The 15082-nt window shown below is 45.8% G+C and overlaps 1 protein-coding gene across 2 annotated transcripts in view; it reads left to right on the top strand.

The window, feature by feature from the left end:
- The first annotated feature begins 2354 nt into the window (after nucleotides 1–2354).
- The window catches only part of PRRX1 (paired related homeobox 1), a 70627-nt gene continuing 57899 nt past the window's right edge, over nucleotides 2355–15082 (top strand). The window contains exon 1 of one of the 2 annotated variants that reach the window (XM_026703429.2): nucleotides 2355–3097. In XM_026703429.2, the coding sequence (XP_026559214.1) occupies nucleotides 2854–3097 (244 nt within the window). In that variant the 5' untranslated portion in view covers nucleotides 2355–2853. The remainder of the gene's footprint in view (nucleotides 3098–15082) is intronic. The other variant, XR_015743026.1, reaches the window with a different exon arrangement.

The following is a 15082-nucleotide window of genomic DNA, read 5'->3' as shown; positions in this document are numbered from 1 at the left end:
AAGACAGACCTAATCCTGAAAAGGAGTGAAGAAAATTGTACTCCGAGTGCCTCAGAAACTCTAGGAAATGCCACACATTTAAATGTTTAAAATGGCTTAGATAAAAGGTTGAAGATAAAGCTCCCTCCGCTACCGATGATGGGCGTATGACTCCTGCAGTAATAAAAGCTAAGACATTTCTTAGTGACAACTGCTGGAGAAGACGAAGGGTGTTCCTGTTCTGTTGTGGGCACCGGGAGAGTTTCTCCTGCAATAGAACAGGCCTTTGTAATGCATAATGCATGTCAACATTTATATCTAGGACAAAGAGAAAGAAATGCCCTGCAGAAGAAAATATTTTACATGGTTTACTGATATGATCTAACAAAAATTCAGCTTGTTTTTATCACCACTGATTGCGCGGATGAGTCTCTTTTACTGAAAGTGATAGGAGTTAAGCTTTGGGTAAATTGGTGCTGTTGACACCTCTTCCTTTGTATCAACACAAAACAATACCCTCACAAAAGGGCAAATCCCTAACCCACTTCTGTTGCGACTTCCTGCCACTCATGGTTCGGTTCAGATTTGCAGAGCTACCATTGTTTTATGCAAATTTATTGGTTTTCTATATTGCTCTGGTCTGTCTTACTAGCCAGCAGGAAGAGATCCACTCTACTTGGCCATGTCACAAGTCAAATATAATAGGAAATTAAACACATAGGAAGATGACTTCAAATCATAGAGTGGTATCTTTGAAAAGTACTTAAGTATGCAGTGCCAACAAGACTCTAATTTGGCCAGAGAATCCAGAGACCATACATTACAAGAAGACACCAGGACAGAAACACAAGAGAGGAGATAAGCCCTGTCATAATTGGTGCACTAGGTCCTCTAGGGAGAGAGTAACATTAACTAGTCAAGGGGCAACCAGATCTCTTCATATGGAAAAAAGATTAAAACTGATAGTTATAGGAAACATGAAAAGAATCAACACATCCCCATTTAAATATCCTTCATTACACTCAGGATGTTGCAGAGAGGAAAAGCAAGGCTGTTGGCTCTCACCAGTTTCACAACTGTGCAAATGCAAAGTTGTCAAAATAGCATCTTCTTTTTGTAAATAAAATAGACCACCTTCTTTTTTTCTGCCTTTTCCTTTCCTGCTTGGTGAGAAACCAGAAGAAAAGTTGGCATTTAAAAACAGGGAGGCAATAGGAAACGGATATGAAAGCAACTCCGGAAACCAAGGGCTAGGGGAAAGGACAAAGGCTGCCAAGAAAGAGTTGCAGTGGGAGCTGCCCACAGACAAGTGATCAGAGGGGAGGAAGTGGGCCCACATGCTGCCAACATACCTCAGACTCACCTCTCTTGGTCAGAACCACAGTTGGTTATCTGAGCTTACCTCCAGAGTACTGGTTGCATTATAGATGTTACTAATCTTGAAACTGTCTTGGTTTAAACAAGGGAAACAAATTTTAATATGGCAAACAAAGTGGCAACATAAAGGTAAAGACTTGAGCCTAGTGTGATTTCTGTGTAGCTTTCTTGGCAATTTGTTGTCCTTTCTTCCTTTTTTCTTAGAACCCTGAGATTTCCTAGTGGTCTCCCATCGAAGCTCCAATCAGGGCATTCTTACCTATAGTATCTTTCTCAAGGTTAGTACAGATCAGCAGGGTGCTGCCATTTGCTGTATACAGGGCTATTTTAAGGCGGGGGCTGTGGAGAGACCAAATCACAATGTGTGAGCCAAGGGCCAGTCTGAGGTCCATTCTAAAAGGCAGCTGAGCAAAAGGCCGAAAACAAGAGCTTCTCACGGAGCCATTCATGTCGGGACGCACTCCAGTACGTAACCCTGCATTGTATTTACCCCATCGGTTAGGTCAAAAAACAAAACACCCGTACGCGCTGCTCTATTTTCCTCTCATTTGTTTTAGCGGCCCGAAGCAACACTTGGGGGCAAGAAGGGAAAATAGAAGAGAAGCAAGCGAAGGTGATTAGCCACTCCCGGGATGGTTTCCTGAAGAGCCTGCCGCCCGCCCGCCATGCAAATGAGATTCTCCGGCAGGACCTTCAACTAATCCTCCTCAGCCGTTAATTAGCAAAGCAAATAAGCAGCCGGGCTTGGGAGTCATCTCCGGCGTCCGCTTGGGCTTCCCAGCTTTCGACTCTTGCGGCGGCGGCGGCGGGGTGGCGGCGGGGTGAGGGGAGGAATACTTGGCTCTTTGCGGGGAAATGGGCACGCGCGCGCGGGGTTCCGGCTAGCGAGGGAGGGGAGTGGATCCCTCAATGCGAGGGTGGGTTCGCCGAGGCCGGAATGGAAGGGGGAGGCGGCGGGGGCGGGGGAAGGAAGGAGGTCTGTGAAACGTCAGAAACAGCACAAAGCCTTTGCCACGTAATTAGAGGCTCCCGTTAAGTCTGGCTCTGCCCTCCCGAGGCCCCTGGAGCTCCCTCACCCGCCGGCTTGCCAGGCTGCGCCGTTACAAGCGGCAAGAGGGTCGCTTGGTCGGGAAGCCCAGCGCTAAGCTGCGCGGAGCTAGCGCACTTCCCCCAGCAGCCCTCTGCCCTCAGCTCGCGGGCGAGGAGCTCCGCTGCGCCGCTAAAGTCGGCGGGAAAGCCTTGGCAACACCTCCCGCCTCAAGGAGCGCGGCCGGCTAGGGAGACGCAGGCGGGCGACGGAGTTCACGCTTCAGGCGAGTTTTGCTGGGACTGAGGAGGCCGAGGACGTGGCTGAGACTGCCAGCTTTGGGCCGCTCCGCGCGGCTTCCCCACCTGGAGCCGGAAAACAACAGTGTCTGGCGGGCTTTCGTCCGAGACTCAGTCCGTCCTCTTCTGCCTTGGCTGCCCTCCTCCTACTCGGCCGGGGGAGGCAAAGCCATGACTTCCAGCTACGGGCACGTCCTGGAGAGACAGCCGGCCGTCCTAGCCACGCGCCTGGAGAGCCCCGGCAACCTCGACAGCCTGCAGGCTAAGAAGAACTTCTCGGTCAGCCACCTGTTGGATCTGGAGGAAGCCGGCGATTTGGTGGCGGCTCAGACAGACGAGAGCGTCGGGGAAAGCGGCCGGAGTCTCCTGGAGTCGCCGGGACTGACCAGCGGCAGTGACACTCAGCAGCCGGACGGTAAGTGTCGGAGCTGCGGCTTCCCGCCGGCCGCGCGTTTCGGCAGATTGTTCTTTGGCCCTCCCTTTCGGGTGCCTGCGGAACAAATGCTCGCCTGACAGCTTAAGCATAGATCCAGGAACCCGACTTCTTAAGACACGCACGTGTACACCCACGCGTGACACGGCGTTTTCCGGGCGGGGTAGACGGAGAAACAGGATTAAAGCCGAAACCCGCTTGCGGAAACGATGCTGCTCTGTTTTTAAAACGATGCGTTTGAAGGGGAAAATCTGCCCATTCCAGAGCTTGGGTATCGCGGTCCCTGCCGGTCAGCAGGAACAAATATCTATTATTAGGACTCATTCTCATGAACGTAGTTTCCCTTATTTCCTTTCGTTCACGAATCCAGACCGGTTTAATAATTACTCCATTCTGACTTCGCCTAACCGGAAGCGCAAATTTATGTCCCTACTTTTTCACATTTTGTGGCGAGGCGTGAAACGACAACGAGGAGCCAACTGAGAGAGGGGGGGCGGGGGCGGGGGGCTTTTTTCTCGGGTTGTAAAGGCTCCTCTAGCCCCGTGAGAGGCCGCGTAAAATCCAAGAAAAACGGGCGTAGGGAATGCAAACCACCTTCAGCTCAGGGATAGCAAGGGTAGAGGAAGCTTCCAGCGGACCCACCCGGTCGCGTCCCACAGTCGAAGTTTTAATGGTCCTCGTTTGTGCGGGGAAAATTATTGGCGGGCACCAGAGACTTACTTCCAAGTAAGCATGCGCAGCATTTGGTGATCAGGCCGCAAAGCTTCCAGGCGCGCGGCCTCTTTCCCGGGCGAGTCCGCGATTCCGCGCGCTCGCCCGAAATAGCTGGCTGATTCGAAGTGCCCCTCCGAAAAGTTTCTGAAGAAAGACAGCCACTCTCCCCGGGCCGGGATCGGTGGCCGAGCTGGGAAGGGAAGGAGGGCAAAAAGTGAGCGGCTCTGGCGAGAGGGCCCTTAAGTCCGCCCTTGAAGCGTGCAGCGTGAGTGGCGCCGAAGGCTTTGCTGCCTCAGCGACCCTCGGCTGGGGTGTGGTAGGCCCAAGGCTGACGGGTGGCCGCTCAGTTCTCGGAAAACCTCTTTTTGGAAACACTCCTGATCCGCCAAGAGAAGCTGCTTCCCACCCATCCACGCCCTTCTGCTGCAAATCGCAGACCCAGCCGGAGCGGGAGACTTTTTCCAGGCATCAGCTCGAGCCGTCAAGCAGAGCTTTGAGGGGCTTGTCTCGCAGGCCCTTCCTTGCTCCCCTCAATTTGCCTTTCTTCCATTCCCCCACCCCCATGCTTCTCACTGAACCCTTTCAAAATCTTTTGCCATTTCTTGACGAGAAGAAATGGAAGCAGTTTTAGCCTTTTATTCAACCATCGCTGAGTTGCTGCACTAACAACACCGAGCTTCATTCTCGCGGCGACCGTGGTTAGGAAACGTTATCAAATCGCTAGGGAGGAAACGGCATCGATTTGCCTCGGCTTCGGAGCGGTTGCATGTGTGACCCGCAGGTTTCTCAAACCTTGGGAATGGCTGGCTCCAAAAGCTGCCCGCCGGCTTGTTCCCAGAGAATGCCTCTCCCCTCGATGTAGTCGGCTCACCTCTGACTCTCCTGGCCTGTTGCCCTGCCCGTTAGGCCGATCAGAGCCGGCCGCTTTGAACCAGGTCGGTCTCAGGAGTTTTAAGGAAGAAATCCCGCCTAAAATAGGGGGATTTTCTTGGAAATAAATACATTGGGAGTCAGAAATGAGTGGCCATCTGTCAGTGTGCGGTTAAAAAAAAGACTGCCAGGAATAACTTCGGGTACTCTCCAGAGTTAAAGGGCAGCCCGGGAAGTGAAGTCCGCGGTTCTCTTAGTGATATTACTTTTTTTTAAAAGTGAGAAGTATCATCTGAAAGGAAATGCTTTTTTCAAATAACCGATTGGGGATGAGAGAGTAGAGTTTGTAGGATAAATCAGTCCGGCTGCAGAGAAATGTTTCAGCGCCATCTAAGCTCGCTGCACAAAATACCCGCCCCCCGTTTACTTTATACTTTATAGGGGAATGCTATTTGGGTGACTTAAATCTGATCCGTCTGCGCTTTGAAATGTTATTTGAGCGGCAGAGTTTAGGCTTAGGATCCATTCACGAAGGAGTTTTGGTCAGAATCAAAAAAGCAGGACTCCCAGCAACTTCTTTTACTGTACATTCATTTCGGTGAAAAAGGAGAATCGTCGAGTCGGGCAAGGTAGAGGAGGTGGCACATTCCCATTATGCCGCCCTAGTTGCTCGACAAAGTGGGCAGATTCGGGAAAAAGTCGCGGTCTCTAGGAGGCCTATAGCCAGTGATCTGGTGTAAGGCTTTCCCCCGGGAATTATCACAAAAGGATGTCCCGGTGGGATTAGGAGACCCAGCGGAATGGGGCACAATGGTTTTACGGCTACGCGTAAGACCGTTGGGTGGACTTAGGAACACAAAAAGTTACCTATTTGCACTGCCATTAAGAAACGTGTGAAGTGGGCCTTCTGCAGGATTTGTGCCCTGCTAAGGTTTCGGTGTAGGGGAACTCAGTTCAAATGTCTTGTTAACTTTCTGCCACCTTGTGAATTTGTGCACCAGCAGACAGTTAGCAGCGCTCACCAACTACCGGCAATCGACTAAGCCAGATATTGTGTCCCCATATAAGGCAGGGTTTCCCGATCTTGACGCAACGTTCCTTGAAAAAAATCTGCCCCTGAGTAAAGCTTCTTTCCAGCAAGAAGCCTCTTCTTTGTCCCCTGAGAGATGGTGGCGGGGAAGATCCAGGGGGGAAAAAGGCACCCAAGAAAAGATCATAGACAGGTCTATGAGCCAGGCTACACCGTAGGCAGAGGGGGGGAAAACGAACAAAAACGGCGTGCTTATTGGTGAACTGCTGTGTTCTGGAAAGACCCTCATCCTTCCTGGGGATGGGGGCACGGTGCCTCTTCCTCTGGATGAAAGGAAGCTCTTTACCCGAGCCCTTCTCCTTTGCCCAAGCTGAGGGGAGCTTACCCGTTTTTAAGGAAAGAGATTGGGGAGAGGCCTCGCTGAAGAAATGATGGGAGGGTGGATTTGAGCGTCCTTCAGGGGTGGAATTGATTTGGAGGGAGGGGAGTCTGAGTTGAATAAATAGATGCATTTGTTGATATTCCATCACTTATTTTTTAAACAAGAGATAGTTTCCCAAAGATACTGTGACTAGGAGAACTAAATCAGAGAACCTGAAAGAATGAAAATGACCCGACTGCATCTGGATTTTGAATTCTTCATCCTTTTCTTTTCCTCCCAGCTTCCCTCACCTTTCCTATCTCACAGAGATAATTTTATAAGACTGGGTTGAAAGCGCAGTTCTCTCTGTAGTTCTCTATTGATCCTGATCAGAGGAGGAGGAATTATTTAGCTCTTGATGAATCACGCAGCTGAGTCTTCCCTTGGGGGCGCAGCGGGACTCCCCAGAGGCAAAGCCCAAGAAAAGTTACCTAACTTAGTCTTGCTGATTCTGAGCCAGCTGCAGAGCATCTTCCTGGGGGGGTGGGGGGGGGATTAAGGAAGGAGTACCAGGCCTAGACTCTCTAACTAAACTGTGTGGCTTTCTCACCTACTGGTAGTGAGAAACAGCTTGTGAATAGCAGGTCTGAAGCTAATCTGACCAACTTGACAATTAACAACAAAACAACTCTCTAGGTAAAAGGATCCAAGCTCTTTTTTAAAAAAAAATGTACCACTGAACAAGGAGTCGGTGTCTTTGAAATTCACTTAATTACATTTTAATTAGAGCATGTCTGACCCAGTTATCACCTGTAAATATACCTTGCCCATGTGCAGCTGACATTTTTGGCACCTCTGACTGGATTTTAAAAAATGTTTATGCTGATTATCTGTGTGATGAATATATATCTGAATCGAAAGGATCTTATAGGACCTGGTGGATTTTGCTTATCTCCAAAGTATGCCTGCCCTGGCATTCTCGATTCTGCCAATCAAAAAATGTAGTTGTGGATTTCAGATCCTGAAGGAGACTGATTTGCTTTTCCTATTGTGCCTATTACTGCAAAGTTTTCCTATCCTCGCATACACAATGTCAATGAGATTTGGGGGGCGGGGGGACTTTAGTACCCATGGCAATTATTCAGATAAAAACAACAAACACAAAGTTGTCAAGATCAACACAAATTTGAGTTTTCCAGGAGGAATCAGCATACCCGTGCAGATGGAGGATTGCAATAATCGTTGCAGAAAGTCCGGTGCTGTTTATCATCTTACTTCAGAACCACTTTCCCGCCCTGTTCATTAAGAAGCCCTTCAACATTCAGCTTCAGTGGATGTCTGCATAAACGAAAACTTTGCTGGAGAACACTGTGGCTGTGGTCCAAATAAAAAACAGAACGCTTGCCCTTTAGGAAATAGTCTTGGTTACCCACTGAAATTGATCCAGTTGATAGCGATTGGGTCAGAAAGAAACATCTGGAATTGGGGGGCAGAGTGCCCATTTACCTGATGTCTCCCCACCATTCTAAAATATCCGCTCCCGACTTGGTTATTAGCAATTGTTATTCGGCTTTGGATGTTTCCACTGATCGAAGAGGTTCCTCCTTTTTTAGTGTGAATTTGTTTTGAGTGAGCTGTTTAGATCCGATTTATTCATCTATTAACCGGTGAAAAAGCAATGACCTTGACTAAAATCCAGCCTTAAACTAAGCACTTCCACTGATTGCGATTTAAAAGCAGTTTCAGTGTGTTTGGCTAAGTAAAGAGGGTTAAGAATGAATAACTCCCCCAACCTCTTTTTCAGGACATTTTATTTGTGCGATTTTCCTTTTAAAAAACTTAAGTGCTTTGGCTGCGACCCAATCTGGTCTAGGGAAAATGGGTAGCCTGCATTGATTCCAGTGATGTTTTTTCCACATAGGGATTTTAAGTACTTCCACTACTAAACAGCTCAGCGGAACTCTTTCCAAATGAATCGATTTATATCCACATTCTCTCTTCAGCGGAATCGATTTTCTGAGGTAAATGGTGGTAGAGTTTAGAGAAATTAATTGTTTAATCGCTTTGAAGTACTCCAAAATATTCGTTCAAACTATGCCGCAGTACTTTCACAGGAAAAAGGGCAGGGAGGCAGACATGCCACACCAGTCCCGGATAACAAATACTTGACGTTTATCTCTGCTCTATAGTACGCGCATAGAAAGAGAGCACATACGTTTTAAACATCCACACACAGATTACTAGCAGTCCACCTCGTGGTTCCCCTAAATCCAATAATTTCCCCCCTTTTCCACTTAATTTGCAACGGAAACTGGTTTCAAGGCCCGCAACGGTAGTTTCTCAACCGCTTTAAAGACCGAGCCGCGTTTTTACCATTGACGTCTCATTTGACCCAAAAGGGAGCTGCTGCGCTTTCTTTTCAGTTCGCGGCACTCAAAAACTTACTTCAAAGTGCTGCCGATCCCCAGCCAGGTGCATTGACCGAGGCAGGGCTATCTTGGTCGTCTCGTCCTGAACATCGGAAGAAACTCCCCTTAGCTCAAGAGGGCAGGAGCCCCCGGACTCGTCCCTTCCCGTCGCGCTTGTCTTAAAGCAGCGGCGGGGAGGGCCACCTTCAGGGAACGTTGGCTTCTCTGCCCCCACCACCACCCCGCTTTCTCGGGAGTAGTGGGAGTTCTTTAGCAATTACGGATTTGATGAGGTCCTAGTAAGGGGCCCCGCGGAATCCCCCCATCATGCGTGAAAGGGAAGCGGAGTTCAGTGGCTAGTGCTCTGGCCGGCCGTTTAGGAAAAGACCGAGTCTTGCCCCAGAATGCGCCGGAAAATTGGCTGCGGAGACCCTCGGCCGTCCCACCTTCCTTCCTTCGTCCGCCGTTTCTTCTAAATATCCCTCCTAACCCGAAGGAATCCGCCCAGCAGGAGGTAAGGGTGAAAAGGAAACTCCTTGAAATTTAGGGTTCCCGCCATACCTTTGTCCATGATTAATTCGCATTTGCTTTGTTCAGCCTCCTTGAATGCAGGCGCCTTATGCAGCGAACTATAAGCTAATTGCTCTCCATGGCTGTACTGCCGAGTCGAGTGGTTGTGGGTGAAGTGGTGCCTCGGAAGCCCAGGAGCTAAAGGATTGTGAAAATCGCCTGATACGTTGAGGTGTCCGGCTACCTTGGTGCAGCTGCAAGTGAGGAAAAAACCTCAACGATATGAAAGCCTCTCAGCAGTCTGTTGTGTGAATTGGGGTCTTCTTTAATACCCCGAAACTAGGGCGGCTATGTCCGCCCTACGTTGGACCACCAGGTAGTCAGCACATCACTTCAGTGACATTTATAGGTCAGAACAAGCCGTTGGTTTCATCGAAGTGTATTTTAACGTGTGGGCGAAGGTAAAAAAGTAGCTCCCACTGCACGATCCTAGCCTAGAGGGACATGAAACGTATCGGAAACAAAAGGGGGCAATTGGAATTAATATGTTTATATTCTTGATTTCTACTACTACTTAGTTTTCTTGTTACTTCTGCAAGTAAGAGGTGTCTTAATCTTAGGCACGGGATCTGCTGCCTTATATGTCGCAGCCCACGGCCGAACAAGTTTCCACAGATATATCGGGGGTGTTGGAGATGAAGTTAAAGTTCTTCAAAGTAAGGATATCAGCCCCAACAATAAATTTTGCAAGAGATGTTGGGGAAATTTGATTGATTTCTTTCATAAGATTCGGCATTCAGAGCCCCGGGGTTCCACTTTGCAGTAGCCAAGGTGCTCTCTAGTCTAGAGATCTGCCCAGCACAGAATAAAGACTGAGCTCTACTGTGGCGTAGTTTCCCTATTTTGCAACCTAGCAGAAGCCCTCTAAAAGACAACTAAGAAAAGACAATTAAAAAGCCTTAGTTGTCTTTTCAGCCAGTTTTGGGGCTGATTAACTACAAGAGAGCATGCAAGAGAGCTTAGCTGGCAAACTTATTTCTACCTAAGCCGCCGCCACCGCTACCACTACCATTTATGTCGGAGGAAATCTCAGGTAAAAATGTTTCTGACTGCAGCCTCGAAGCTTAAATCCAGCCGTTTCGGCTTGCCGGGGTTTCAGAAATGAGGGCCTTCACGTGAAGGCAAACGGGTGAAAGCAAACGGGCGACCAGACTGGCTGGATCCCCTGAGCACCACAGAGTCAAAAGCTGCACCCCCCAGGTCTACGCGGCAGTAGAATTCCCAAGGTTGGGGGAGGGGAGAGTTGACGTATAACAGCGTTGTCTTCGAGCGAGAAGGAAGAGTTAAGTGGTCCTTTAAATTTACCCCATTGCCCTCCACAGAGGTCCGTTGCTTTATAGAAGAGAGCCCGATCAAGAGGCTCACATTTAGAGGCCAGGCGAAATCCACTGTCGGTAGGGACTAAGTTCTTTTCGCTGGAGCCCTATTTGCTTCTAATAGCGGTTGGCTGGGACAGCGCAGCAAAATCAGACAGGCTTCAGGATTTTGGTAGAGCAGCTTTTTCGTACGTCGGGCAACTCCCCTAACTCTCAGCCAAGTTGGCAAAGATTGGAAAAGTCCTCAGCAGAACAATTCCAAATAAGGCTGGCGTGTTCGGAGGGTCAGTGAGAAAACAGGGACCAGATCGGTCGGGAGGACCCGTGGTTCCGTTTTGTAGCCCGAGGCACCCCCACCAACAACTTTTGCAAAGAAAAGATAAAGCGAGGCACGCGCATAGGCCGCCGCCTTGAAATCCTTCGCTGGAATCCAAGCTTCGTTGGATTTCAATGTTTATCAGTCGAGCTGGTGAGCACGATTAAAGGGCAGAGTATGGAGAGACGTCTTCTTATTATACGATTGGGTTTTCGGAATATTATTGGTCTTTCAACACGCGAAAAACACTCAAGGAACCACAGCACAAATAGTAGGGTTGCCTCAAGTCAGGCATTTACCCCTACCTCCCCGCAAGCTCCCAACATTTGGGATAGGTTTCCTCCAACATTGTGTTCTCCAGGGGCGAGATTTCAATGTCCATAATGCTCCAGCCGCATTTTCTTGGGACATACGATATTGGATTATAGAATTTCCTATGCTCCAACCTAAACAGGAGATTGGAGAAGCTGGTCTAAAAAAATTCGTGGTTCGGGATAAAATATGCCAACAAAACTTAGCTCCACTGTCTAGAAGCTACTTATTTTTCAGATTTGATTTCATTTCGGTTTGGGTCTCTTTTTGTCCTGCAATTTTGATGGAATTTAAGTTTTTTACTCCCTAGAGATCTCGGAGAAAACAGTTTCAAATGCTAAGTATCTGAAAACTTATGGTAGCAAGAACATCTTCACTAGAATCCCGATAGTAAGTGTGAAACTGTAATCTTATGTCTGTAGAATTTTATGACTGAAAACCACTCCCGAGAAAGATTTTAGAAAACATGACTGTGTGCAAGCAAAAAGTTTCCTTCCCAAGAAAATTAATCAGAATATTGCCTGTATCCTATTTCCATTAAGAATTAATATTGTCATATATAGTATGTCTTGAAAGATGCTCCGTCGCCTGAAAATCACCCACATTAAATCTATTTACTTCCTCTGATTTCTAATATTTTAACTACACTGAAATGACGCCTCTGTCACACAATGTGTGATAGTTTTATGTAGAATAAAATGTGGTGATGGTTCTTGGTGATGCTAAATACTTTGTTTTGTTTGTCTTCCTAAAACATGTCAAATGCACAACATAGTCTAGTTATCATTAACTTGCTTTATAATTACACCTTTCTGTTTGAACTTGACTGTTGGACATTCTATGAACCTTTTGTTTGCTGTCCTCTGGCTTTTATTAAGTAAAGTTTGGGTGGACCCACTCAAAGTCAAACAATTAAAATCCCATTAACTTCAATTATGAGATCATAATAAGATGCACACACACTCATCTCCTTCACATGGTCAAACCAGCCTTCCTCACAAAGGAGGAAGCAGATTATTTGGGTTCCTAGCTCACTATCATGGACCTGGAATTGGAATGATTGACTTTATCAGTTATAGCTCCATTTCCAGAGTCAGATAACAGATTAACAGTTGGAAGGGACCTTGTAGGATATCTAGTCCAACGCCCTGCCCACCCAAGCGGGAGACCCAGCCTACACCATTTCTGACAAATGGCAGTCCAGCCTCTTCTTGAAAGTCTCAAGTGATGGCGCTCCCACAACTTCCGAGGGCTAAGCTGTTCCACTGGTTGATTGTTCTCACTGTCAGAAAGTTTCTCCTTGTTTCCAGGTTAAATCTCTCCTTGTTCAGTTTCCATCCATTGTTCCTTGTCTGGCCTACAGGCACTTTAGAAAATAGCTTGACCCCTTCCTCTCTGGGGCAGCCCCTCAAGTATTGGAAGACCTCTATCATGTCTCCCCTGGTCCTTCTCTTTACTAGACTAGCCAAGCCCAGTTCCTGTATGTTCATAAGTGTTCAATAGGCATATCTTGCATAACTAATTTCACTCTTTCTTGAGCAGCAGGAATTCCAAGGGTCGGTCTGGCTGGCTGCTCTTGACCTGGTATGATGACTTATATGTGTTAGGGCCTATTATAATTTTTGATTCTGTAATATTGTTATGCTATAAATCTGTTTCATGTTATCAAAATGAACCCATAATGATAATATGTGCCTGACTGTCATTATGGATGCACCTTTACAATGAAAATAGATTATACATTCTGTTGAAATTTTCACAGCCCAAAATCCAGATGTACTGAAACATTTGAAAGAGTGTTAGCTGCCATTAAAATCAGCAAAACTTCAGAGCCGTTCATTTGTCTGAATAATGTAACATTCCTAAATATTTGGTCGGTCGTGCAATCGTGCATTGCTGTGAAGGAACTTAATATCCACTCTCTTTCTCCACTGGCCATGCCAACATTTTCATTCCCTGTGATTTTCCTACAAGTGAAGAGCTCTGAAATTGGTAGATGTGGTAATATAATGCATTTCCATTTCTCCTGTACCTTCTCCCATTAGCCGCCAGTAATTTTTAAACTCTACAACATTTTTTCCATCGAGATGTCTTTATATTTCTGTTGTAGTATTTACTTAGTGCTTCTTAAATATTACAGTTTGGAATATTATCCCTCCTGTGCAGTGTGAACCATGAGAGATAGTGATAGAAGAGTTTTTCTTATGCCTTAGGGATAAAGACTTGAATCAGGGATGTCCCAATGCATCACATGCAGCCTATTTCAGTGTTTTGAAATGGGCTTGTTTCCATGCGTGCAATTATAAGAAAGTATCTTAAACTCTCCATTATTCTTTCAGTTTATGAATGAAAGTATAATAATTACCATTAGCAAACTCTTACATAGTATAATTTTTCCCCCAAATCAAAAAGCTGACATATTAGAAATACCAAAAGAATCTTTATTTAACAACTGATTTGTCAGATAAGAAAGCAGGAGATAGGGAATTAGAAGGTTGTGGAGGATCTAGTTGTGTCAAAATCACATATGAGCACTTTGACAAAACACAGCTAGTTAAGTTAGACAGAGGACTTAGCAGCAGGAGACATATTTTCTGAAATTATTAGACTCAGCTGATGAAGTTGATAAGAGGCCTAACCTAAAGAAGTTGATCCTTGCTGTGGTAGATCTTAAAGGATGTGAAGTAATGCATCTCTTTTGTGAACTAAATCAGAAAATACTTTCAGGATATTATAAAGAACAATTCATAATATTTGAGATCACTAACATGCTGATTGTTTGAAAGAAACTCATTCAAAACAGTAAGCATTTTGTCAGAACCCAACCTGAAGCATCAACTGAATTTTTTAAGAATGCCTGTGAATACATCAGCAACATTCCAACGGTAATGAAAAGACTGCTTGATCTTCTCCTAAATGTTTTCTTTTTGCAAAAGGTACCTCTTGAAAACTAAGTTCACATTCCAGAAATAGAATATTTAATACAATATTAGCATTTCATGGTTTAACAGTGTTCAGAAAATTACAATTATGAGCAGAGGATGCATTTTTATTAGCCAGATTTTCTTTTTAAAAAAACCCACCAAGTTTATATCTTGCTCTTAGAGGACTAACTTGTTTATTTCCTCTCTGGGCATTCATCACCTCTGCGCTGCATTTTGGTACTTTTTTTTTTCCCTGTGGAGGTTGATATGCTGGGCATTTTGAGCTAGAAACATTTCACTTTTGAAATAGTCAACAGGAAAGAACAGCATAGTAGTTCCATTGATCAACTCTCTCATTCAAGTTTTTGCCTGGTTCTTTATTCCATTCAGATTTATTTTCCCTTGGCTCATGTGACTTTTCCAGGGCTGCTGGATCAAGCCAGGAGGAAAATTAAACTCCCCTCTCTCTGTTTTAATATCAGAAATTTTTAAATGCTGGATTTGAACCTGGCAATATCAGCAAACTCTTCCCTGTTCGAAAGATGGTCAATTTTTCACTCTCTGCAGAAATCCCATTCATTAAATTTTTTTATTGTACTTTGTATTTTTTAATTATATTGGACTTATCAGTATATTTGACTCCTATTATTAAAAACACCAACTGCTTTCTAGGCATTGTGTAATAATTTTTTTTTTAAAAAAGGACACACAGCCTGCTGTTAGATTTTTAGTCTAAAAACAACCTAAAGAAAAAGGGAAGGAGAATAAAATTAAAAGCAGGCATTGGGACATTTCAGTTACAGAAAGGCCAGGTGAAATAGCTATTGGGGAGATATGATTGGGACAGAGAAATCAAATGCAGATTTTCCCAGCTGAGATGGTGCCCTGAATTTCCTGGATCTTTGCTCAGGGGTATTCTGTTCTAATAAGTTCTAATAAAGGACAGTCCCGGGAGAGAAGAAGCCAACTATCTCTTTGTCCCACCGAAGCAAATGCTACTTTACATCTTCCTGTAATGCAGCTTATCCTGAATCCCATCTAACAGATTGGAGTTATGATGCTATAACTCTTATTAGCCTGTGAGCAAAATATAAATAAGATGCAGGAGCTGAAATCTAGAATTTATTCTACAGTGATACCTTCTTT

This window comes from Pseudonaja textilis, chromosome 3 (assembly GCF_049901715.1).
Source record: "Pseudonaja textilis isolate UNSWEBS1 chromosome 3, rPseTex1.2, whole genome shotgun sequence".
Classification (NCBI taxonomy): Eukaryota; Metazoa; Chordata; class Lepidosauria; order Squamata; family Elapidae; genus Pseudonaja; species Pseudonaja textilis.
This window is presented reverse-complemented; position numbering and strand designations above follow the sequence as displayed.